Below are 25,093 nucleotides of genomic sequence, written 5' to 3'. Positions count from 1 at the left end.
ATAGTCGTTTGTTTTCATTATCCACTGGCTGTCATTGTAAATTATGTGTGGTTTATTGTTACTGCGCTTGATTCGAAGTTCTATGCATATGTATTATGTATTATTGTTTAAACCGAACCTTTTACGACACTACATATAAGGCCTTGTACGACACGATCTACTACGAGACTTCGAAGCGTTTGTATTGTTATTGTTGTTGTCTTCTTTTTTTTCTTTTTTAATGCGACACGATCACGATTTCGACCAAGACGAACCATATTGTATGTATTTGTGTGGGACTGGGAGTGCCGGCATACCTATTAGTTGTATGCATTTGTATGATTGTTTAAACCGAACCGCCCTTTTACGACACGATCTACTACGAGACTTTCGAAGTGTTTGTATTGTTATTTTTTGTTTTAATGTGACACGATCCACGACCAAGAAGAACCATATTGTATGTATTTGTGTGGGTGTGCTCGCATATTACTTTTAATGGTCATGTATGTGTGGATGTATATGTGGAATAGGTGGAGTTAGAACAGCTTGGGATATGATCGATTTAGTTCAGCTTTCCGATTTTAAGAAGACCATTTGTATATCACGTGTAAGAATTTAAAAAAGTGGCTTGGCGGCAGTTATAAAACTTCGTTGTCAATTGTTTCATGTGGCTTGAGAATGAACTGTTGTTCGAAAATTTGCCAAACAATATAATATTTGCTTTTTATTGCATTTTCAATTAATTATCGAGGAAAAGGTCATTTGAAATTCAAACTACAAAACAAGACAAACTGAAACTGAAACTTACCTATGGAGAAATATCTCCCACTTACACCAACATCAATCTTGACAATTGTGGTAAGTGGTCATTACCTACAAAAAGCAGTCTATAATCAAATTAGTTTCAATATAAGGAAATGCTAAATCAACTTGGTCAGAGGGTTGTGGTAGCTCCAGTACTATCCCAATCATGCTTAACAGAGTAGAAGCCAGCAGGAAACAACTTGACTGTTTACTACATATTTATTAACATACCAGGCTAATATAAGCGTGTTCACTGTTCAACCACTCAGACCAGACCTGAATGAACATACATGATACACCTAAGGACACTCCTGAATCCTGAATTGCATTGATAATGGATATCACTTGGTGAACTGACCAGGAGCTTAAAAATGCTTTCACAGCGACAGGCAATGGGCAATGTTTGTTGGTGAGCTGGTGTGTCGTTTGATCATGGCTTCCCATCATGTCTGCTACCATATCCTAATGGCTGCTAGGTAAGGAGAACCCTACCAGGTGAGAGAACCAGGTTAGAGAACATTTCTGGGCAACAGCTTGCAAAGAACCTGTGAATTCCATTGAGATGTAAGTACCCAATTAACTGAACAGCATTTTCACATTTATTTCATTGTAAATGTTGAAATATTTCAGAACCTTATATTGAGATAAATTCTCATGCTCTGCTAAACCAGTAAAATTTCTGTGCACAAGCAATACAATTATTGCATGGCAACTGTTCCTTTATACTGCTTTCTATGATTCCAGATAACCATTCCTCCAAACAAGACAGATAGATACCTACTACCTACCTATATTTTCTTACACAGCTGAATTATTGCTGGGATAAAACTGACCAGTCAAAATCTAACAACAGATTCAAAAATATTTAGGACCAGTAGGGCAGTATTGAACCACACATCCACAAAGACCATTCTTCATCAGTTCTCTAAGGAACCAGACCACGTCCGACATGGCCACAGGTTGAGGAATAGACGAGCGCAATGTCAGCCGCACGATTCAAACTGTACCAAACTGACAGTATTTGGATACGTATACAGGAGAGTACTGTCATAATTTTATAATAATTGTAAACATCACAAACAAATAATGAAATCATCAGACCTAAAAGCAATCATAAGCAACAGGTGTCGATATCAAACGCAGACAAAAGTGCGCCACATTCGTGCCAGATACTTAATTACGGCAATTTTCGATATTTTTAGCGGAGATTTGTTTGTGAAACATACAAATATTTGATGAATAGGTATCAGAATATTTCGCACCTGATGAAAACGACTCCGGAAGGAAATAACAGGCGATCCCCAGCGCCGATGTTCTCCAACGGGGCACCACCCAGAATTTCAATTACGAAGGGCGATTCAAGGTTTGCTGTAATGGCTATCGTCATGTGATATTTCAATTCACCTTACAGCTGTTAGATATAAGATATTTTAGTACGATTCTACATTTCTGCTTTTTAGGCAATTTGACCGTTATTATGTTTGACATTCATCAAATTTGATCATTTTAACTTAAAATGAACATGAAAATTCGTTTGCTGTAAAAAAATATCCCATCCTGTTACCATTTTCCAGTCCACAGTATACTCTGGTCATGAATAAAATACATGATCCTTGCCAATAAAAAGTTAATTTGAAGAATTTACCCGAAAAATATTCAAATAGTTCATCTTGATAACTGCCGTACTTTTCATTCGGTTGTCGATCAAGAAGCGATCCTTAAAATATGCTTTTTCACCAATTTTTTGATGATATCTTGGATAATATGTATGATTTTATGTGGGAAACCAGAAAATTATTGGAACACAAATTTTTTTGAAGTATTTCCATGTAGAAGGAACACTGCATTCTCAAACATCTTATCTGCGTACCCATAAATCTAATGCATTCCTTATTTAGTGGCAGCATTCGGTAAAAGACTGTTTGTTACATTACTGGCGCAGCTGTGACATTTATTTGTCTGCCCTGCGCGCGGGTTTTCTTTTTGGCGGGGAGAGAGTTGTGTCATTTTATTTTAATTTGTAAATTGTAATTTCACTGTTTTACAGAAGTTGAGGTTCTCTTTTGATTAAAGTATTTAAAAATCAAAAACACTGTAACAATCAGTTCAAAATTGCCTGGTCAACAGGTCGCCAAACCAAACCAAGAGGCCGTGAAGTTGCGTTGTTCATCTCAATCTTGATCTTGATCTTGATCTCAATCTGATCATTTGCACAAAGATCTGCACAGTCCGCATTCGGCATTCTGCATCATCCTAGCTGTTACAGAGGCTGGTCAGATAAGGTACCAACTGATAAATGTATATGCATGTGTGTACTGTGTAGTGTGTGTGGCCAACCAGATCCTTGAACCAGATAAGGCATCTATCATCTCACACCCGCACTGCAGCACTGAGGCAGAGTACCTATAGCTGTCATGAAGGCAAAGCGCCACGTTGTTTGACCCAAGTTGCTGCTCCTACAGGTAGGTAGGTACCTACTTTGCCATATTTTTGTGGTGTTTAAAATATGCATGTGAACTTTGTGTAACATTGGATGAGGTCAAAACCCTCTTTTGCACCCTGGGCTCAAAATTGAATAAGTAAAAACAACTCCATATTGTCGCAAGCCATTTATCAACCTAGGCAATTGTCCATACAATCATTTAATGCTTAAAAAATTGGATACAATACAAGCAGAAATAAAAAACCTAATCTAACCTGACCTAACCATACATACTAACCTACTAACCTACCAACCTGCAACCTACACCTACAACCTACCAACCTACAACATACCAACCTACACCCTACCAACCTACAACCTACCCTACAACCTAACCTACAACCTAAATCTACTTATATACCACATAACCTTACCTGACCCAACAAGTGGTTGGGTGTAACTTATAAATGTTTTTGTAAGAACTATCATTAGTCTCTATGTGTGATCTCACTTTTCTACCTAAGAAGGATGTGTTTTTTCATGATTTTGTTTTGTGAATTTCTTCAGTATTAAAAAAGTGCAAAAGAGGGAAATAATCTTGGATGATTCTTTGGTAAAAGTAATAATCAATTCCACCAATAATTCACAGCACATTCAAAACATGTAAGCCTTCATGTTAATGTGAGGCCTTACAAAGATGCCATGTCACTGCAAGTGTAAAAATTATCTTCTTTTTCATTTGCCTGACTATTACTGTGCTGTGTTTTTTGGTGCTTTTTGTTACTCTAAATTTCAAGTTATGTAGAATAGATGTTTCAGCTGCTAAGAAAGTGTATTTCTTGATGATTCAGAGTGTGTTTATTCAAAGTGGACCAGTAATAATGAGTACGTCATAATTTATTTCTATAAGTTTCAATCAAAGTCATAAGGCATGAATCTAAATAATAGTTAACCCAATTGCTTAATTATTTCAGTGATAATGAGCTCTCCATCCAAGGGTGAATGGCTGAAGCCTGGAGATGTCCTGCAGAAGTTGAAAGCAAAGAAGAGAGCTCTGAAAGCCAGAATTAACCAGGGAATCAGAAAGCAGGCTCTTGAATCAAGCCAACTCTCATGTTTTAAAGGCACTAGTCAGAAACGGACAAATCCTTTCAGGTCAGTCATCTAGAATAGCTGCTTGTTAATAATTGCTGGCTTATATCTGCATTGGGTAACTTGATAACACAGCTTTGCTCACTGTATCAGTAAGACAGATATACAGACGCTGTATATCTGTGTGAGCTCTGCCAGCACTGCAGTGATACCCTATCATGTGTTACCACATTTGTTGGTGTGCAGGTGCGGCGGCGATGACGGCAACGCCAAACGGCCGCGGCTGGCTCCGGCCGCCGCCGCGCCAGAGCCGTCCATGGATCAGACGCTGTTCGAGATCCTGCGCTCGGGCGTGGGCGACGTGCGCACGGAGGTCGGCGCACGGGCGGCCCCGGCGCCGGCCGCCGGTCCCGCGACCGGACCCGCCAGGTCGGCCTCGTTCGTTGGTCTGTTGTCCGCCACTGCCACTCAGAAGCAGCAGGAGCCGCAGGTAAGTCGAGGGCGTGTGTCTCGTACTACCGTACTACCGTGCGTTGCCGAGCACCGTAGCTGCACGAGCCTGGGTTAATTGAAGGGATGTGGAGAGGGAGAGAGCCAAGCCCTGCATATGGGGGGGGGGGAGAAATATCAGAGAAGCATTTTTATGAAGAAAAGTGAAAAGGAGAGCACGTTTAATGGGAAACTGAAATGTTAATATTCACAAAATGATTTGACACGATATTTTTCAGATGTCACTAATCAGTAGATGTTTTTGATATTTGGACTGAGCTATTACCTACACCTTACGTTTTCCAGGTCGATGTATCCCCCAAAGGCGTACCAGACCTGCCCACTGACTGGGGACTGAAGACGAAAATTCGCTTCCTCTCAAAAACGCCCTTTCCGTGGACTAGTCGATTGAAGGTATGTCGTTGTTACAATGAATGCTTTCACGTTTTCTATGATTCGTTTTGTGTACTAGTGTAGTGCGAGGATCGTGCCATACATTACTCCATCCATAGCAAGTTCTTTCCCGTGTCATTTTTTATTTTTGTTGGGCGCGGGTAGCGGCATACGTCCCGCAGACTCGTGTTCCGCACCAAGTACCGCTCGTTTCCGCATATGTAATCACCGCCTACCGCTCGCCCTCACTTCAGACACTGGAGGAGGCGTCGGCGGTGACCAGCTGTGTGCGCTGCCTGTCCACGGAGCAGAGCGGCCTGGACACCTCGCCGAACGCCCGGCTGCACCGTCACGCGCTCTACTGGCAGCACCCGTGGCTGCCGTGGCTGCAGCTGTTTCCGCGGCTCAACCGGCGCCCGACCGGGCCGCGCAGTCTGTTCGTCGACCCGGCCATGCAGGACCTCCTGCGGACAGAGTGGTAAGAGAGGAGAAGGGAGTGGGGGGATTGACCAGACGCCACTAGGGATAGAGTGATGAGATGAGAGTGAAAGATTGGAAAGCAGGGAGGGGTGTATTGTATCAGACCTCCTTGGTCCAAGTTGAAGGAGATGGCAGCTCTGCATTCGATGCTGAAAGCAAATGCAGTTTGACCTAGGAATAAGGTGTATAAGGTGGTCAGGGTTGCATCTGCGTGCAAGTAACAACAGCTTCAAATATGATGATGGAACCCAACGATGGGGCTCAATTTATTTGCTAGTCACCTACATTCTCACTTTCAAATGCGTTCTATGCACCTGACCAATGCTCTACCTGTTTTGTAACCGATTTTCCGTTGTTGGCCAGGGGCGAGAGTCTGCGCTCGCTGTTCCAGCTGTTGCGCAGCCGGCAGTGTCCGTTCTTCTACGTGTGCGCCAGCTCGTTCTGCTGTCTGTTCCGGTCGGCCGGCGTGGGCGGCATCACTGACACACACGCCATCATCACACCGACCAGCCGAGGGCTCAGAGACCTGCTCAAAAGGGACGGTGAGTGAACGGGAGCTTGCTCAAAAGGGACGGCGAGTAGCCGTGGCCTCGGGCCGGACAGACCTCGGAAGGGACTGTGAGTGAACGGGAACCTGCCTAAAAGGGACGTTGGGTAATCCAGGACCTGCTGAAAAGGGGTGGTGAGTGGGTAGAGTCTTTCTCATCAGGATCAGGGCGATTTCAGGACCTATTCAGGAACCATAGGAAGGGACGGTTAGTAGTCCGCCTGTTGCGGGTACCAGTCTTTTTAAGATGTCAAGTCTGGTGTCTGACCCGTGACCCATGCTCTGTAAACAAGTGTGCTTTGGTCTCTCCGCGCTCGATCACTCTCAGCAACACATGCCTTCTGTTCCAGACGTGCAATTTACCCTGCCGCTGCGCCCGGGCGCGCCCCGGCCTCCCACCTCCGCCCCCGAGTCCGCCACCTCCGCCCCGGGGTTTGCCGGCGGCTCCGCTGCGGACGCCGTCTCCGGCTCGCCGCCGCCCGCGGCCAGTCCCGGCGAGGGTCAGACGGAGCCGTCCTCCCCCGCTGCCGGGGAGGACGTGCTGGAGGCCTCTGAGGACGAGGATGAGGACGCCGAACACTGGCTGGAGAGGATGGGCATTCAGGCAGACGCCATGCCCGGCATGCACTCGACGCGACGGAAACTGTATCCTTTGGAACCGGAACACCGGGAGCGGGAGGGGTGGAAAGGGGCTGTCCGGGCTCAAGCAGCGCTGTCGATTATTGTTTCTGATTACTTTGTTGTGCTGCAAATCGTCTTTTTTAAAGTCGTGTTGTCGGTAACAGATGAGTCAGATGCCGAACATGTTCATGGTTGCGAGCCTGTCTCACCCTCGTAGCGTATTCATATTTATTTTTGTCACGAGATTCTCCTTCCTACGTAGCGTATTTCCACACAGAGGTGTTGTGGTCAATTTCTAGTCTGTGTCTGTCCCTGTGTCCGTGCTAATTTCCTGAGCTGAGCGGTGTGTCGGCGACCACAGTCAGCAGGAGTCCAACTCGGACGGCCGGCCCGAGTCGACGGCGCTCGTCACCGGTGGCGACGTGTACGCGCTGCTCAACTTCCTGCTCAACTCTCGCGCCTGTGTGGCGGCCAGCGGGCCTCTGGCCGGCGTGCCGCCCACCCTACTGGCCCCTGTCGGCTTCCAGGGCGCCTCGCTGCAGCCGCTGAAGGTGAGCACCGGTCCCGGCATCGCCGGCCAGGCTACTACCTCCCTACCTTCTGCTGCTGCCAGTGCCGGCCGGGGTACCATCTCCCCTCCGCTCCTGCTGTCCGACGCACGTGCCGGTCGCAGTACCACATTCTCTGCACTCCTACCGCAGGTGTCTACTACCTCCGCTTCCCTCCCTTCCTTCAGCTTTTGGCAGTTAATTTTCTGAGCCGTCCTCAAGCTTATTTGCATTGAGTCCATGTTCTTTTTTAAAGTCTTGTTCCATATTTTATTTCTCGGTAAATATTCCAAGAACTAAGTACATTAGCAAAGTAAATGCGCCTTTCAAATAGATTTGAAGCCTTGCTGCAAAGTTCATTACATCAAGTTCATTAATTCATGAGTTCAAGTTCATTAATTCATCAGCTCAGGTTCAGTACATTACAAATTACCTAAATGGGCATTACGAAGTCCGTTTATTTATTCATGTTAGCTTCAGAAATCAGATGCGTTATTTATTTTAAGCAGCTGCAGTTTCTGGCCTAAATACGCTCTACTGTCTTTTGGCGGCTGACTCAAACACATATGGTCCTTCAGGCCGAGCCCCGCTGTTTTTCACTCTCCTCTCTCTTTTCTCTTTCACCTTCTCTCTTTCTCCGTGTCTTTGTGTGCTCCGTGTCTATGTCAGTGTGGTCTGACGCGGCGGCGGCGCAGGTGCGGCACGGCACCGTGCAGCAGGCGCGGCAGACGCTCCACTCGTTCGAGCTGGCCGGACCGGTGATGCCGCACGCCGTGGCCGGCCTGGTGCGGCTGGTGCGCTCCTCGCACGACCAGTTCACCGTCTCTCTGGCCGGTGTGCGCGGCGGCGAGGCGCTGTCGCGTCTGCCGGCGCCGGGCCCGCTGGCGGCGCCGTCTGTGTTCGGCCAGCAGGGTCTGTCCGACTGCGGCCTGGAGCCGGACCTGGTGGAGACGCTGTGCCAGCCGCCGCCGGCTGAGGGCGCCGCGCCGGCCGTGCTGCGGGAGGTCACCTGTCAGGAGGGCCTCTATACGTGGTGACGGAGGCCAGCGCCGCCCTGGCGAGAGATGCTGCCACCCGACGGCGGGCACGGAAGGTACTGATCGTACACAGAGGGCGCTGCAAAAGCCGAGCAGCTCAGGACGTCTGTGGAGTGTGGACTGTCAGCTGTGTAGCCGTGACTGATTGTAAAGCTGGTCAGCTGCAGGGCAGCCTGCGACCGTCGGGTGCGATCGCGAGTGTGCAGCTGAAGCCATCCGGTACAAAGCTCAATGGAGATCGTACCCAGTGATAAAGCGGCCTGGCTACGCTGCGCTCAGAGCCGTCATACTACTCATACAGCGAACTCGGAGCAGTCTGATGTGGCTGATTTCACCTGAGTCTGTGGCCCGTGTTTGCACAGTAGGAGTGTTTCTAATTGTGATTCTTGTGTTATTTATACACAGTTGAGTCAGTGTCTGAACGCTAGAGCCTGCCGTACTGGCGAACTCTGTATTCACTGTTGACTTTGCCGTTTGATCGTGTTCATCCGATTATGCAATGTTTTAGTGTTCGTGAACATTGTGTGTGTGATAATTTTAGCTCATGGATATGCGATGACTCATCATTGGACATAGAATCACCCCACCAATACATTTATCGCCTTTGATAATATTGCAATGTTATGATTGACGAACTTATACAAATGTACACTTTGGTACATTTGTAATCTAACTTATTCATGAGGATTTTCCATTTCTACACTTTTGAGATAATCAGCGAATTGACATATTGGATATTTCAGTTGCCAGGTTTAGCGCAAAGCAGTGCTTCAGTTGATATATTTTCTGAAGTCTTTTTTTTCGATTTTCTGAGCAATTATCCATAATGAGATGCGAAAGCGTGATGCCCACTTGCAGCAGTGGCCAAATGAATTAAATATTACCTAAGTTCCATAAATGAACAGGCATCGTTTTATGATCGAAAGTTCATACCATCTGAACATACTACCCGCAAGAGGATTTTGGTGCTAGAGGCATCTGAGGCTTCTTGCACCAGATGAGATATCATCAGATGAGATACCTATTTTAGGAACTATGTGAAACCGTCAGCCTTTGTGCAGTTGTGGTGTTTTGGCGTGTGACACAGCCGTTAGATATGAATTATCACGTTTAGAATGGTGAGAAACTGAAATAGGTCCATCAAAACTGCTTCCAAATGAGGAAACAGCCTTAGCCATCGTCGGAAATGCAGCGTAACGTGCAATGTGTCCATTTCTCATTTTGCTCGACGGCCGTTACTGGCTTGCAGTGGACATGTAATACATGCATGGCCTGTAGTGCAGAATGGAATAGCACTGGCATGGTTCGTCGGCCCGTCGTCCGCATGGTGCCTGAGCTGGGAAATTCAGCTGTGCTATGCGTTGGTCAGAACTCCGAGACGTCCCTGCTTTACACGCTTGTAGTTTGGTAAGGGGATCTGTCCTGAGTAGTCGAACAAGTTTCCCCCCCCCCACAGTTTAAACAAGGTAGTTTTTCATATCGGATGATTTATTTAGACAAATCCATAACGCATTCCTTATTTAGAATATTGGCACGGCTCAAGTTTACCCCGTTTTGCCGAAGAGTCTTCAGCGCTGTATGACACCCAACGGCGTCACGCCCTTCCATATATCCATCAAAAGAAGACGCTGTTCTTGGCATCGCGCGCCTGCTGGTTGACCATCAACTGCTGCTGTTAGAAGAAGACGCTGTTCTCGGCGTCCCGCGACTGCTGGTTGGCCACCACCTGCTGCTCGAGCAGCTCGTTCTCCTCGAAGATGGTGTCGTCGCTGTAGAGCTGGATGCAGATGGGCTGCCGGTGGCAGGCGCCACCGCCGCTGCAGTACTTCTTCTGCAGCACACACACCTTGCCGTCGGGGCAGCGGTCGCAGTAGGGCGCCCGCTTGGACACGCACAGAGGCACCAGCGGACACGTCTCGCCGGGACGGCACAGCGCGCGCGTGGCGGCGCACCGCGTCTGCTTGCCGCACCGGAACCGCACCGTTTTACACGGGTGCACGATCTCGGGGATGGGCGCCTGGCAGGTGTGGCCGCAGCCGGTGCTGCAGCACTTGCTGTCGTCGGCGCAGTCGTAGTCGCTGCTGCACTCTTCCAAGCATACGCCCATGTAGCCTCTGACGATCTTTGGGCAGAAGCCTGGCTTGGTGGGCGGACACTCCTCCTGCGAGCAGAGCAGGAAGCCCTGGATGCAGGTGCAGCTGTTGCACTCGATGTCGACCACCTCGCCGTCCTGCTCGCACGGGATCGGCTTGCACTCGGGGTTGCCGTAGCGGTCCTCCTCGCACTTGAAGCCGACCCTGCACTTGGTCTCCTCGCAGCCCGGTTTGCGTGGCTTCAGACACTGGAAGGCGCAGCCGTTGTAACAGCACTTGTCGCCGGCGTCGCACTCGGAGTCATACTGACAGGTGGTCTCGCAGGAGACGCGGCTGCCCTCGGGTAGCGGCGCTGGACACCGGCCCGATTTCGTCTCGGTGGAGACACAGCGCGCGTCCGCCGGCGGGTACTCGACGCACGCCGTGCCCTGCGGACAGCTGATGTCCTCGCAGCGCTTCCGCAGGTCCGGGTCGACGCAGACGCGCGCGCAGCCGTCGAAACAGCAGCGCTGCGCGCCCGGACACTCCGAGTCGTACGTGCATTGGTCCGTGAAATCGGCACAGCCGAGACCGGGCCGCGGCTGTTCGGCGGGACACCGGCCCGGCTTCACCACCGTGGGGCGCCGCTCACTGCCGCAGTGGTACTCACAGAACCCCTCCTCGGCGGCCTTGTTGGTGTAGTGGTCCTCCTCGAAGAAGACCGTCAGCGGGCTGACGGGCTGGTCCGGCGGCGCGGCCACCACGTCCGGCTCGAGCAGCATCACACCTTCGGGGTCATCGCCGCCGAAGTCGAGCTGCGCGACGGCAGCGGCAGCGAGGGAGAGCACTAGCAGCGGCAGCTTCATGGCGAGTGGGAGCTCCCGGCGGCACTGGGCTCCCGGCGGACACTCGCTGCACAGTATATCCCGGACTGGCGCGTGCCATTCGGGGGACACAGTCCAAACAGATGACGTCAACGTACAACAGACGAGCCTGCGTGTCACAGCCACTGCCACTGCGATATACAGAGAACTGCGGGTCGGCGCGTGGGTGGGATTGGGCTACTCGTGGAGAGGATGGGGTCTTCTGGTCACTGTCGGCTGTCCGCTGCTGAAATCTCGTCTGCTGCTGTGATGTGGTACGAAATAGCTACTCGCTAGCCTCGAATAAATTTGGGTCGGGTTATTCAAACATACCATAACTATTAACTTTACGCCATTTCGTTAGAATTTGTTCTCTTTTGTAGACAAAGTGACATTACATGCCCGGTCGAACTATCTATCCACTCGCCTCCGCGAACAGAGCCATTAATTTTGACACTGTGTACGTGGCGGAACACAGAGAACTTTCATTGTGATCTGTGCATTTCGAAGCGCTCACGGGATACTCCACCGTCCATCTCTATCCTTTCCGCGTTGTTCCGATTCGGACATCGCTGACACGTGTTTTTCGCGGGTCAAACGGCCATTGGATGCGTCCGCTGAAACTTTTCAGCCACTTCTATACCTACTCCTGGCATGATATTGGGGTTGTGCGAGGTTCGATGAGTTGGTTTTGAGTTTGACCTGAGATATCCCGAGTCTATGTATGTTTGAAGTTTTAGGAGAGACTGCAGCTTTGGATGAAACTGGCCGGAATATGGATCATATGGATGGAAACGTGCCGAGAGCGTAAAGTAATCTTGCCGGGAGCATTAGATAACATTACTACCGAGTGCCAATGCTCGGCTCTCGTGCTGTGACCAGTAAAAAGTTGCAACAAACCTGGCATAATAGCTGCTTTGCTCTCATTCTGGACGTTGTACCGAGGGCATTTGCTACTTCACCTTTCGAGTCCCGAGGTATTGGTAGGTCAGTTATTTATTACATGCGAAAGAGGTATTTTTGCTATGCTCTCTACGGACGCCAGGCTTCCGAATGCACTGCTCGGGAAGGCCGGCTCTGGCGTGGCCCTGGCTGAACAGTGAACAATCCGCCCGTCCAGCCAGTGTGGCCAGACGAGGACCTGGACCAGATGTCTGTCGTGGGACGGGCGCGACAGCCGCCGTTTGTTTACACCTCGAGTGATATCGACATGCATGACTTTTCTTAGATGAGCATGGCCTGCTGGCCAATTGATTATACCAATGGTACCCAAACACACTGGTGCAGATTGTCCATGAAAAGATATAGGTAAAAAGGTTATTGGAGCTTTGGTGTTTTATTCTGGCTTATGGTCGCGATTAGATACTTGGACGTCTACATTGTCTAAGAACCGTCACGTGTATTTGTGCTTCGTTGAGAGACTTCCAGAGAGAATTGTTGAATTCTGTTGAGAGAATTGCATAGCCTTTGTTTATTCTTAAACGTCGATTTATTGAGTGTCCACTGACCAGTGTCCAGCATGCCTTAAAGTTACTTCAGAGCCCGCGTGTGACAGACAGGACGCGCTTGTTGCGTGCAGCTGCAGGCTCTGTCCATGGCACAATCGCTCGAGCGTTGAAATATTGCAGGCGTGTGAACAACTAAATGTTGTTAAAAGCAGGTGGAATCGGTTCGCGACACTCAGATATGATCTACGACCCTAAACCGTTAACGGAGCTCATCTATGACGACTGAAACCAATGACCTCAGCACGAGCATTCCATGCATGACATCGGAGTGTGGCCGGCTTGACTCAAACCGAGCTCTCGCTGTCGGTCAGCTCATAGGAGCGACTCTCATACCGCACCACGAAAATCTGGTGCAGACTAAACTTCACCGCTACTAACTCGCCACAACACCGCAAAGGAAGACCATATCACAACAAGAGGCCCAGTGCTGTGGAATAATATGTACAATCCGTATCTACGCTTTGTGTGGCGCCTAAGCAAATTAACAGTGCACTGAACATGTGTGTAACATTTTAAGGCCCTAAACGTGGATGATTTGAATGGCACACGGGGAGAAGTCCCCAAGAAAGTTATCACATTATATCGGACACCATGGGGACGCTACGGCCCGTTGCTGCTGTGTCTTCTGGCCCACCGCCCCTCGTCGCCAGCTCCCGATCAGGGGATGTGTGTCACGGTGCGCTCGGCGGCGACGGTGCTGATCAGGTGGACGGCCCTCTCGGCGGCCAGCACCACGAGCGCGGCAGCAATGCCGAGCGGCACCAGCGCCAGCACGGCGCTCAGATCCTCCAGGCCGAGCGGCTGCCAGCGCGCCGGCTCCGCGCGCAGCTGGCACAGCGCGGCCGGCTCGCGGCGCCGGCCGGCCACGCGCTGCAGCAGGCCCAGCTCGCGCAGCCGCAGCAGCTGCAGGTCCAGCAGCCGACTGTGCCGGAACTGGTGGCTGTAGGCCACGCCGCTGGGCCGCGTGCTCACCAGCTCCGGCAGGAAGCAGATGTTGCAGCTGGAGTCGGGGTGGAGCGCCTGGTGAGTCTCCAGGTCCTCCTCCGCCAGCAGGAAGCCGTGGTGAGGTCCGGCCCGCAGCCAGGCGTCCAGCTGGTCGCTCTCCTGGGACCAGAAGTCCACGCCGGACGGCCGGGCGTGCTCGTGTTTGGCGATGAGCTGCAGCAGCGGGTCTCGCGCCGTCAGAATTTTCCGCTCCATGACGCCGCCCTTGTTGTAGCCGACGCTGAGGCTGCCCGTCTCCAAACCCTGGCGAATGGTGCTGTACGGCAGCTGCGGCCTATCCAGCGCCATGAAGCTGTGGATGACGCTGATGTAGTAGCTGCCGACCAGGAAGGTGAAGCCGAAGCAGAGGAAGCAAAAGACGGCGTCTGAGACGCGGGTGGGTACGGGCAGTCCGCGTCCGTACTGTTTGCACACCATCGCCGCCAGCGTCCACCAGCCGGCCAGGAAGGACAGCTCCCGGCGGAAGGCGCTGCGCCGGCCGTCCGCCGTGCTGAAGACGGCCAGCGCCTGACAGCCGGCCATCCAGAGCGCGAGCAGCGTGACGCACAGCACCACGGCGATCCAGGCCGCGCGGCTGAACGGCCTTTTGGGCTCGAACGGGCGCCGAGCGACGCGCGGACGCTGGATGGCCACCCGGTCCTGAAACGTCGACGTCGGGAAGGAGAACCTCATCATCGACGAGCGGCGCACCGTCTGCGTCAGCGAGTTCACCGTCATGTCCACGGAGTTGTTGGCCAGCATGTTCTCCTGCTCGTTGAAGGAGTTTCCGTCAGGCACGTGAGACACGAGGCGGATGGAGTAGGAGAAGCCGAGCGTTTCGCTCATGTACCGCAGCAGCACGCCCTCGCCGTGCTCGGAGAACGCCATCCCGCGCAGGTTGGAGATGCCGCCGCCGCGGCCGTCCATCGGCTGCCCGTTCGCCCTGCCCACTATGCTGACCGTCACGTGCACGTCTCGCAGCACGCCCCGAAAGTCGCCGGTGGACCGGGCGACCGGCTGCGCCGTCAGCCGGCCGCCGAAGCAGTCGACGCTGTCGACGGGGGCCATGCGGCCTCTGGCGGCGTCCCAGCGGACGTTGATGAAGGTGCCGCCGCCGCGGCCGGCGCGGCGCACCTCGGTCCAGGCGTGCAGCGCGCCGCGCGGACAGAGCTGCGCGCCGCCGGCCGGCCGCAGCAGCACGGCGGCGTCCGTGTCAGAGTGGCCGTCCGAATCAGACGGACACTCGGAGCCGGTAGCTACAGGCTCGGCGGACAGCTGCACGAACATCTTACGCCGCAACAACGCCGTCAGCAGCGACACCAGAACACCTGCGCGGGCGGACATACGTGTTATACGACCAGTTAGTCGCTGAGAGCGAACTTTGTAGTCATGCGACTCATAATGCTGAACTGTGGAACCTGCATCAATTTGCATTGAGGTGAGAATGAGACTGGCCATTATCAAGAACGAGCTACAGTGAGAAAAGTCAGTGATTTATACCGGAAAGTTTTCGCCGCACCGGGTGGTTGTCTTTATTACGAGCGTTGGGAGCGCTCACATCATGACTCACCTCTGTCTGACGCGCCCGGTCTCTGGTCAAACACGGTAACGGAGCGCCACTGCTGGGAGACGGCGTATGACGCCAGACACTCGTGCTCCGAGCGGATCGTCCCCGTCGCCGGGACAACGGCCGTCATCAGAGCCAGCGCCAGCACCAGCGGCAGCACAGTGATCCCCATCGCGGCGACTCAGGACCGTGACCTGTCGGGCGCGGGTCTCGGACCGATCTGTCGACCCGCCGCGCCCGTCAGCCGACCGCACCTCGGTGGCCGGTCAGCGCCGCCGGCCACGCACCGGTCACCACGGTCCACGTGACAGCCGAAGGGTCGGTCACGCCACCGCCCGTGACCCTCACCTCTGCGCGTGCGATCGAAGTCGGACCGCGGTTGTGGCCGCCGGGCAAACGTCGCTATTCAGAGGAGACAATGCAGTCGGCGGCCGGCGGTCGGCGCCGTTTTGGCCGAACGACCACGCGGATACAGTCTGTTTTTGGACCGCCGCTTGTCTATCGGCCTGTGTGCAGAGGTGACCAGTCGGCTGTCGGAGGTCCATTGAGGTCCCTATCGGCCGCACCAGGCCAGGTGGGAGCTGCGGCAATGGGACGGATGGTAACAGAGCTAGGTGTGGGAACTGACCGGAACTGGACCGAGCGAATACAGTGGACGGCGCCACAGGTGTGAACAGTCGGCCCCGCCCCGTCGGTGCCCGTCACGCGGGGAAGCAGTGAACGCCTGCACGCCATCGCATGGCCACGAACGCGTGGCGCCGAGTGCGGCTGCTGACTGGGGGGAGACTAGATTGTCATGCAGCCTTCCCCACCCCTCCCCATCATTGTGTGTGGCCAGCATGCAGGCTATTTTCAAGTCAAACCAGTAGCTCGATATAGCAGCTATACCGTGGCAGCCGGGTGAATGGATGGCTGGTATCGCCAGCCAGGCCATTTATGTTCGTTTATATTTTTTTCTATGAATGTACCACATTTCCTGTGAGTAAAAATAAATTTATTTTTGTCTGGGAACTTATTTATTTTTCACATATACCTACCTAAATAAACACCGGCACCAACAAGTCACTATCTAAAGGTCTCTTCATCCCCATATGGCATATAGGAAGTAGGAACCTATATGGTTCGGTATCGGTGCGTTAACAGAAGAATCATCACATGGTTGTCGTATCACACATGCCTGGCTACATACTAGGGTGTGTCATTTTGGGCACTTTTTTCGCAAAACATGGTGCTCCACTGATTTTATCGTGCCCCAGACACGTAGAAACCGTGTGACATTTTTTATTTCCCCCAAATATTAACACCCATGCGGCGCCGACCGCCGACACTTTGGCCTATCTCTCAGCATTAGCGACCTCAGCGCCCCTAGCGGCAATGTTTTGAACTAACACGCTCGCTATGCTTTGTGAGCTTACGATCATCATTAAATGCATTTTACCGAAATGACGCCTTGCTGTTGGCTTGTCTGGCACTCAGAATGTTGGTGAAAATGTGATGTTATGCATCTTAAAGCACGAAATAGTTCTGTGTTAATGTATATTGCATAGTACTACCCCCGATCCCCGTCCTGGTCTGACGGGATACGTACGAGCGCATGTTTATAGTGCCTGCTATTAGGTGTCACATGTTTTTTTTTTTGTAGCGTCGTTCACTGCATAGACCCCGGGGAACAGGGGGGGGGGGCAGTGGGGGCGCTTACCCCCCCCCCCCCTCCAACTTGAGAGCCGAGTGGGCGCCGCCCCCTCAACATTGATGCAACGATGAAGGATCTCTGCTCCCTTTTATGGACCTACATGTCTGTTTTTATATAAACATCAGCACAAGGTATTTCTCTTGCATGTGAATGGTTTCTGCTGATTCGGCATCGATTTAAGAACACCTGCTATTGTCATCCCACTTTGATTTTATCTGAACTTGATCATAACTTTGGTAGGTCAGATTTTATACTGGACCATTTTGGTTCCGGATGGTATTTGATTTGGCGTGATGAGAACATTATGACGTACAACGGTGGTAAAGTCGTTGATTGATACAAGTTTACTCGCTCCGGTGGGAGGCAGTAGCGGCGGAACACCTTCAATTAAGTGGAGGGGGGGGGGGGACACTGCCGACTTTTGGTCCCATTCTTTCCATGCAACGCCCATAGGGCTAATGTTAAAGTGCCCAAATCAGAGGGGGCACGGTGCCCCGGTGCCCTCCCCGTTCCGCCGCCTATGGTGGGAGGGCGGCGTGTGGGACTCAGAAGGAGACTAATGGCTTGTGTTGTGCCTTTGGTAGGACCCTCAGTATCACCGATGCAGGGCCTTCAGAGCCTCCAATTAGGGGCCTTTAGAGGCACTGGTGTGGGGTCCTCACAGACGCCCGTGTGGCCCCTCAGAGGTGCTGGTGTGAATCTCTCATAAGCGCCGGTGAGGGTCCTCACAGAATACAGACGCCGTTGTGGACCCTCAGAGACACTGGTGTGGGTCCGTTACATGTGGGTGTGTGGCCCTTAGAGCTGCTGGTGCGAATCCTTTAAAAGTCGGCAGGGGGCCCTCAACGACCGGGGAGGGGGACCTCAGACCGGCAAGGGACCCACAGAGGCCGGTGGCATTTTCAGAAGCCCTGTGGGGTCCTTAGATACCGACAAGGTACTCTGAGACGCCAGTGCGGCCCTCAGTCTCTGGTGTAGGGCCCTCAGAGTTGCAGGTAGGTGGCCGTCAGATATGCTTTTGCCGAACCCTCACAGGCGCAGGTGTGGGTACCTCAGAGCCACCAATATAGGGTTGCATAAATGGTGTGGCACTGGCTTGGGGAACCCTCAGTGGTGTCCTTATGGGCCCTTAGAACTACTGGTGTGGGTCTCTCAGAGGTGCTGGTTGTGAACCCTCAGAGGCCCTGCTGAGGGCCCTCACGGTCTCCGTTATGGGATCCTCAGAATCCGGCGTAGACCCTGACGGAGATCTTAGTGTGGCTACTTAGGGGCTCATGAGGTGCTCTTACGAGACCTGTGAGGTCTTTCTCAGCTGAAATATAGTCAGCGTGGACCCTCAGAGGTCATTTGGTACCGCAGGGGTCTTTATGGCCGGGTGGGCTCTCAGAAGCACCAGTGAGGGCCCTCAGTCTCACAGTCGTCGTAATGGGGCCGTCAGAGACATTGGTGTGAGGCCATTACTGATTACAGGCTGGCGTAAGGCCCTAGATATGGCCCCTCTTGGGCCGGCAAGGACTCTCAGAGGCACGCTAGCGGCCATAAGAGGCCGGTAAAGGGCCCTCAGAGGCCGCCAGTAGCCTTCAGAAGCCGGCGTTTAACCCTCATGGACAATTTAGTGAGGCTTCTTTGGACTCACGAGGTGCTGTTACGAGCCCTATTCTTTCTGAATCGAAATATGGCCAGCATAGACCCTGAGCGGTAAACTGGTGCCACAGAGCCCCTCCGACCCGAGGGGTCCTCTGAATGCGATAGGGGGGGGGGGACTAGATGGCACGTGCCTCCTGGGACCCCCTGACTACGCTACTATTTCATATGCGTCATGTCAGGTATTTTGGGCTTGCACCCCAACTTGAAGAATGTTCCTGGGCCCCTGTGACAATATATTGTATTCATTATAGGTATTCGTCATTAGCTTGCACTCTCTGCAATCTGCCCATACTATTATTTGTCCCTAGACGCGCTTACAGAGAGCAGGGATAAGCCCATACAGTCAACGGCCTGTTAGTTTCACAAACAGCCGCCAGGGGCGCTAGGGTCGCCTATGTTGTGAGATAGGGCAAACTTCTCTCGCTCGGCGCCGCCTGGGGGTTAAAATTTGCGGGAAATTAACAATGCCACGCCCTTTCCACATGAGTGGAGCACAATAAAATCGATGGAGCACCTTGCATTGCGATTAGTGACACACCCTACTACATACGTATACAAAGGATTGGTAGGACATTCCTATAAACATTGCATTACATGCTATGGTTGAGCACGCTTTGCAGATGGGTACCGAGTTGCGCTCCCCGGCTTACAATGGGGGTAGCTCGATTCCTCCGAATATCTGTGCGCTGGCCAGCCGTTAATACCCTCGTCTGACTGACCTACTCGCATATCGGAGAGAAGCTTAACTCCACTGGCGCACATATAGGTAACTAGTGCGCGACGCGCATCGGATATTGCACAGCTCGTTTTCGAGCTAGTTCGGACACCTTTTTGCGAGCCGTTATAGCCTACGGGCTGGCCATTGGCGGAATCAAGGCCATGTTGATGACTAATTATTTTTGGTGAAAATATTGAGCGCATGCATCATGCTCAATGCGTCCGTATATTTATTTCGCTAAACTCGTCTGCAAACGAGTACTGTTGCAGGGGCAGTCCCGGGTAACCTCTGTCTCTGAGGAGCCAGTGCAGCTGGTGGATGTAGCTCCAGAGCTCGGCCCGCACCCGCAGCGGGTACGTCTCGCCGTCTGGCACCACGCCGTGCCGGTGGTTGTGCGCGATCCCCTCCAGCTCGCCGCGCAGACACTCCAGCCGCCGCCGGTCCGGCTCCACCTGCAGGAAGCGCAGCAGCGCGCGCAGCTCCCCCATCGGGTCCTGCCGCAGACGCTCATAGAGCACCACATGTGTCTCGTTGGTTGCCTGCAGCCACTGTGTGTTGGTTTTGAACCACACGCGCGATAAGTATGAGGAGTAGTTACGCCAACCCTTTCCCCGAAAAAGATACGACATATCCTTTTCGTTGAGAATCGATTGCGTTTCCCCATATTTCCTCAGGGAAATGACGGCCTTGAACGGGTCGCGAATCAGCAGCACAGCTCGCCTCGGGACGGTTTCCGGGAATGGCGACAGAGCATGGGGTGCGTTTTCGGCCTCCGCTCTGCTCCACGGTTCGGGCAACATATGCGTCTTTGAAACAATCCCTACGCCTTGCGACCAAGGGATCCTTTCACCAACATAGCCGTAGTTCATGAGCTCCTTATTCCCCACTGGCCAAGTCCAGAGCTGCTCCTCGTTTAGTATGATTCCGTCCGAGGTTTGATTTCGATAGGTCCGGAAGTCGGGATGACCGTTTGTGGTGACAAGTCCCGTGGAGGCCTCCAGCAGGTAGCGGAGCCAGGTGTTCCCCGACCTGGGGAACGACGCCAGGTAGACGAGCGGCAGACACTGGTCGCACGTGAAGCGGGTGAGCAGCGGCCGGCATTGGGCGTTGGTGAACCAGGCGTGCGCCGGCCGGCTGGGCACCCACAGCTCGGCGATGGGCCGGCCGCCGATCCGGCCGTCTGTGTCGGCGGGGGCGGCCAGCGGCACGGCCCGGGGTCGGGTCACCGCCACCAGACAGCACACGGCCACCGACACCAGCGCAGCACTGCTCTTTGCGTTCGACGGGAACGAGGAAACTGGACAGCAGTTCCTAAACATCCTCACCTCTTCATTGGCTTTGCCCGCGTTCTTTTGACAGCTCGGATTCTGAAATAAGAGGGCGGGTGCCAGGTGACTGTATAAGCATCTAGTAAAATTGAGCATTAGGAAGTGCCTACATATGTATTTACATGTAAAATAAATACCTAACTATGTATTTTAGACCTCACCTGCGCCCGGGCGCGATCTCAGTCAAAGGTCACGACTCACGAGGGTTGGGAAGTGGGCGAACATGGCCATACCGATTATCTCATGGAGAACTTATAGGTAAGCATAAATGCTAGGAGTCATTCGGTAGCTTTCATTCGAAAGTGCAAAAGTCATGTTTTCGCTCAGGTCAATGAAGGTTATAAGTTATTAAAGTCAAAATTGTACGATTTAACCTTTGCCAAGCGAGGGCCTACATATATCATTACGCGAACAATCATATCGCAAATCGTTTGACTCGGCTGATCACGAGGAACACAGTGGCACCATTTTTGAAGCTCTAGCCTCATTGTCTGCCAAGTTATTAGCGAAAACGTAGTTTGACCTCAGGTGACCTTAGTTGACCCGACCCTAGCGTTCTTGCAGCATGCAAACACTAAGTATAGATGTAAACTTAAGTATTACTATATAAGTAATACAACCCAAAAAAGTCGTTGAGATGGAGCATATATCTCTCGTTTTTACAGTTTGAGCCATTCGGGCAAATTCCCTTAAAATTTGTCTTGACCTCTAGATGACCTCAGGGCTCAGGTCCACCGAATTTGAAAAAAAACGGGACTTGCATGTGATGGCACTCGGTGAGCTTAGCATATCCTGCAAGTTTTAATCAAATCGATGAACAGCTCTATAGATTTCATGGAAAAAAAATAGTGTACTTTCAGTGCCATTTTGACAATGTACCTATGTCGGTGCCGGTTTTTATAACCTTGTGACTGGAATTGAGGTCACTGAAGCTCAAAACTCCCATTACACATGTCAAATGAATGCACTAAGTTGTATCTGAAATTTGGTAGCGCCACGTGCCACGGCACTAACGCTATTAACGAAAAATTTTGTCGTTCTGTGTCGCTAAACTAGTCCAATTTTACCCCAACTTGTACCGGTTTTTGTGACCTGGTGACCTGACCTAAAAGTTTCAGGATAGATAATGTCAAAAGGTCTCAGAGGGTATATGCCAAATTTGGCGGCCGTTTTTACGCTATTGGCGAAAAACCTTAGGGGGTTGTATCAACCCCATCGCTCGGCGAGGGTTAACCCGTACATCGAGGCGACAATATCCTATCCCGTATTGCCCACATGCGCGCCGGCCCTGCAGCTCGTGAACTTTGAGGTAGCAGGGCGTAGAAAACTCAATCGAAAGCTGAAAGGCCTGACTCAATATACCAAAATGTTCTACCTCAAGCCAAACGTTTCGATTAAAAAGGCCAAAGAACCCCTCGGCCCCAGCTTGACTCGCGTTTGACCTGGACTTGCCTTGCTTACTGGATGGATTGTCTGCAGGATTGGCCCCGCAGGGGGTTGGCAGTGGCCTGGGTCGCTGTTGGACTGGGCTCCTTGGGCCCTCGCCCCGCGGCGTCCCTGGCCTCGGCCAGCAAGGGGAGTAGCGCCCCCTCGGCCCCAGCTTGACCCATGCTTGCCTACGACTTGCTTTGATCGCTGGATGGACAGATGGTACGGCCCGACTTTTCTTGGTTTCCGTGGTTTTGTTTCTCTTGAGCGGTCTTTGTTTGCTTTTGCTTTGCTTCTCACCGGATGTCCGCGTTTCGTTCGATCACAGCTTTATGATTCCTTTTCTCCCCTTTTTCGTTGTTTTTGCACCCGCAGGAACACAGCCGAGTTGGGCTAGTGTAAGGGGAGTGGCGTCCCCTCGGGTACCAGCCGGTTTTACTAGGCTAGGCGAGCCGACCCGTACCCCAGGACAACGGGATCCTGGAGGTTGAGCCCCCCACCGTGCGGAGCCAGTCGCGGTGGCTGGGCAACACGCCTCTTTGGCCCTGAGTTCTGTAAGGGCGGGACATTCAGTGGGGCGCCGCACTTGAGGAGCCATTCCCAGTCGTGATGCAGCCGGGGGTGGTGTCGGAGAGGTGTCGCCGGCGGGGTTCGGGCACTTGTGCTCGTCCTCCGTCGGTGGGGCTGATCTGTCGCTGCCCCTGGCGGTGACTCGGCGAGGCGTCAAGGGAGGAGGCGGTATCCGATCGTGGGGGGTGGTGAGCCTCTCTCTCCCCCTCGGAAGGTGCCGCCAAGTCCCGTACAGTCAGCTCGGCCGTCCCAGGCCTTGTAGCGGCGCCGTTGCGGAGCGTCGGCGGCCGAGCTGGCGGAGACCAACTCTTTCACATGGATAACTTGACCGATCCCCCTTCCCCCCAGTCCAATCCCTCGGCCTCGGCCGATCCTCGCCCGTTGGCCTCGGCCGACAGGCGAACGGTGCTCGACAAAGGTCCACGATCTCCTAAGATCCTTATCTTCCGGAGCGCAGACAGGGAGCTGAGCTCTCTGTCGCCCTTCCAGCGGAAGGATGGCTGTGACCGGTTTGGTTCGATCGTTCGTTGTGACCGGATGCGTGACGGCGCGCTGGAGGTCGAGTTCAGGAAAAGCGAGGAGGCGGCGAAAGCGTTGGACGCTACTCGCTTCGTGTTCTCCGAGGGACGGGCATCCGGCCGGAGGCTCGTCTCCATCCCGCTTACAGTGGAACCTCACCGATCTAAGAACTCCTCACGAGGGGTCATTAACTGTTTCGATCTGAGGGGAGTGAGCGACGAGGACATAGCGGACGGGCTCGCTGATTTCGGCGTGACAGCGGCTCGCCGCATCATGACGAAGAGAGGCACGGTCTCGACCAACAACATAATTCTGACGTTTGACTCCACTGACTTGCCGAGTGAGATTCGCGTGGGCTACGTGAAGGTTCGCGTGCGGCCTTTCGTCCCAGCGCCCATGCGCTGCTTCCGCTGCCAACGTTTCGGCCACACAAAGGACAACTGCCGAGGAAGACCCACGTGCTCCAAGTGTGCTTCGCAGGACCACACTGACGAAACCTGTGACTCGGAGACCCCCCGATGCGTCAACTGCGGAGAGGGGCAGACGCCGCACTCCGCGTATGATAGGTCTTGCCCTGCATACGTCAAGGAGAAAGAGATCATGACCATCAAGGCTACCAGAAATTTGTCTTTCAAAGAGGCCCGGGAGGTGTACAACCAGAGTCACCCGAAGACCTCGTATGCCCAGAAGGTGAGAGTCACAAACTCTACCGATGCCTCCCAGATGAGTGTGGCACAGCTCGTGCAGCTTCTCAAACGATTCGGCCTCACCGTCGTAGCCACTGGTGACTCAGCGGACACCACGGCGCCTCATGCGCCGCCGAGCAACACAGAGCAGGCTGCTCAAGAGTCAGTGTGGGGTCCACCCAGTCCCGCTCCAGCCGCGAACGGTGATGGAGACGGCTGGGCCGTCGTCCAGCGCCGACAGGGTGGTCGGCGCCCCCCGGCGCAGGGTAAGGCGCCACCCACCCCGCCCCGCCCCCGACCGCCCACGGCGGTGCAGGAGGCGCTGCGGCGGGGGGAGGAGGAGAGGAGGGCACGAGAGGCGAGGAGGGCTCGCCTCGTCCAGAAGGCCCTCGAGGCTAAGGAAGCCTCGTCTGCCGACTCCGCCTCCGGGAGTGCCAAAGCGGCTGTTGCCGCTGACACCCCGGAGACACCTGAGGCGGGGACTCGGCCCATCATGGGTCCCCCGCCGCCCCCTCCACCTCCGCAGCGGCGGCCACCACCGCCGCTGCCAGAGACGCCTGTGTCGAGGACACAGGCCGCCGCCTCGACATCCCCGTCGGGGCGGCAACAGACCTCCGCGGCTCCAGGGCGCCTCGCCAAGCGGCAGACGCCCCCGAGCTGGTCACCCTCGGAGGGTGACGCCCCCCGGGCGAAAAAGCCCCAGCAGGGCTCGAGCCACGCCCGATCTGCCTCTGCTGAAGGGAGGCTACACCGAGAGGGCTCGGGGCATCCCCGTATCCGTTACGGGGGGAGCGCCTCCTCGGAGTTAGAGGACCTAGTCTAGTCTTTCAGTCTAGTCATTTCCTCTTTTATCCTTTTATCTTTTTCGCGCTATTGCGCTTTTTTACCAGGTGCATTTCTCTCGGTGCTTTTTACCTTTTTTGTGGTCAGTCAGGTATCTGTGTGCGCCTTTGCCTCATGTTATACGCGCCCTTTTTGCGCCTTTTTAACCACGCCTTTTATTCTACAGTGGAACTGTAGAGGCCTCCGGGCCAACTACCAGGACCTACAGTCTCTTATCCGTTGGCGCACACCCCTTGTTTTAGGTCTCCAGGAGAC

The 25,093-nt window shown here is 53.2% G+C and overlaps 4 protein-coding genes across 10 annotated transcripts in view; 1 reads left to right on the top strand and 3 right to left on the bottom strand.

Moving 5' to 3' along the window:
• The window catches only part of LOC122394716 (moesin/ezrin/radixin homolog 1-like), a 38,856-nt gene extending 36,590 nt beyond the window's left edge, over window positions 1-2,266 (bottom strand). For 2 of the 4 annotated variants that reach the window (XM_043391804.1, XM_043391806.1), the window contains exons 1-2: window positions 2,046-2,133; window positions 788-852 (exon numbers count right to left, since the gene is read on the bottom strand). The gene's annotated coding sequence lies outside the window, so the exon portion shown is untranslated. Of the gene's footprint in view, window positions 1-787; window positions 853-2,045 lie in introns of all 4 variants that reach the window. The other 2 variants (XM_043391807.1, XM_043391803.1) reach the window with 2 other exon arrangements.
• A 455-nt stretch (window positions 2,267-2,721) lies between these two features.
• On the top strand, window positions 2,722-9,023 carry LOC122394715 (protein downstream neighbor of son homolog). Of its 4 annotated transcripts, none has more exons than XM_043391801.1 (9): window positions 2,722-3,065; window positions 4,180-4,360; window positions 4,544-4,787; window positions 5,093-5,200; window positions 5,434-5,657; window positions 6,023-6,201; window positions 6,557-6,851; window positions 7,189-7,378; window positions 8,071-9,023. In XM_043391801.1, the coding sequence occupies exons 2-9, from the start codon at window positions 4,185-4,187 to the stop codon at window positions 8,410-8,412; spliced, it is 1,758 nt and encodes a 585-aa protein (XP_043247736.1). In that variant the 5' UTR covers window positions 2,722-3,065; window positions 4,180-4,184; the 3' UTR covers window positions 8,413-9,023. The 4 variants fall into 4 exon arrangements, with proteins under 4 accessions (XP_043247736.1, XP_043247734.1, XP_043247735.1 ...); XM_043391799.1 differs by having other exon boundaries at window positions 2,728-3,249; XM_043391800.1 differs by having other exon boundaries at window positions 2,761-2,940.
• A 3,790-nt stretch (window positions 9,024-12,813) lies between these two features.
• LOC122394714 (probable glutamate receptor) lies at window positions 12,814-15,666 on the bottom strand. The gene is made up of 2 exons (XM_043391797.1): window positions 15,410-15,666; window positions 12,814-15,167 (listed from the first exon to the last, which is right to left on the bottom strand). Exons 1-2 carry the CDS (start codon window positions 15,576-15,578, stop codon window positions 13,513-13,515), a joined length of 1,824 nt encoding a protein of 607 aa, XP_043247732.1. The 5' UTR covers window positions 15,579-15,666; the 3' UTR covers window positions 12,814-13,512.
• A 3,700-nt stretch (window positions 15,667-19,366) lies between these two features.
• Window positions 19,367-21,023, bottom strand: LOC122394726 (WSCD family member GA21586-like). The gene is made up of 2 exons (XM_043391827.1): window positions 20,994-21,023; window positions 19,367-20,831 (listed from the first exon to the last, which is right to left on the bottom strand). The coding sequence occupies exons 1-2, from the start codon at window positions 21,021-21,023 to the stop codon at window positions 19,677-19,679; spliced, it is 1,185 nt and encodes a 394-aa protein (XP_043247762.1). The 3' UTR covers window positions 19,367-19,676.
• Between the last annotated feature and the right edge of the window lie 4,070 nt (window positions 21,024-25,093).

This window comes from Amphibalanus amphitrite, unplaced genomic scaffold, assembly GCF_019059575.1.
Source record: "Amphibalanus amphitrite isolate SeventyFive unplaced genomic scaffold, NRLGWU_Aamphi_draft 000607F_arrow, whole genome shotgun sequence".
NCBI classification, from domain to species: Eukaryota; Metazoa; Arthropoda; class Thecostraca; order Balanomorpha; family Balanidae; genus Amphibalanus; species Amphibalanus amphitrite.
The sequence above is the reverse complement of the archived record's forward strand: the minus strand, read 5'-3'. Positions and strand labels throughout refer to the sequence as shown.

Bases quoted from the DNA above. Each gene is read 5' to 3' on its own strand.
- LOC122394715 (XM_043391801.1), top strand. From the start codon at position 4,185: ATGAGCTCTCCATCCAAGGGTGAATGGCTGAAGCCTGGAGATGTCCTG. The intron at 5,201-5,433 runs GTATGTCGTTGT...CCCTCACTTCAG, and splicing joins CGTGGACTAGTCGATTGAAG to ACACTGGAGGAGGCGTCGGC. The intron at 5,658-6,022 runs GTAAGAGAGGAG...GTTGTTGGCCAG, and splicing joins GACCTCCTGCGGACAGAGTG to GGGCGAGAGTCTGCGCTCGC.
- LOC122394726 (XM_043391827.1), bottom strand. From the start codon at position 21,023: ATGGCCATGTTCGCCCACTTCCCAACCCTC. The intron at 20,832-20,993 runs GTGAGTCGTGAC...CTCTTATTTCAG, and splicing joins TCGCCCACTTCCCAACCCTC to AATCCGAGCTGTCAAAAGAA.
- LOC122394714 (XM_043391797.1), bottom strand. From the start codon at position 15,578: ATGGGGATCACTGTGCTGCCGCTGGTGCTGGCGCTGGCTCTGATGACG. The intron at 15,168-15,409 runs GTGAGTCATGAT...CCGCCCGCGCAG, and splicing joins ACCGGGCGCGTCAGACAGAG to GTGTTCTGGTGTCGCTGCTG.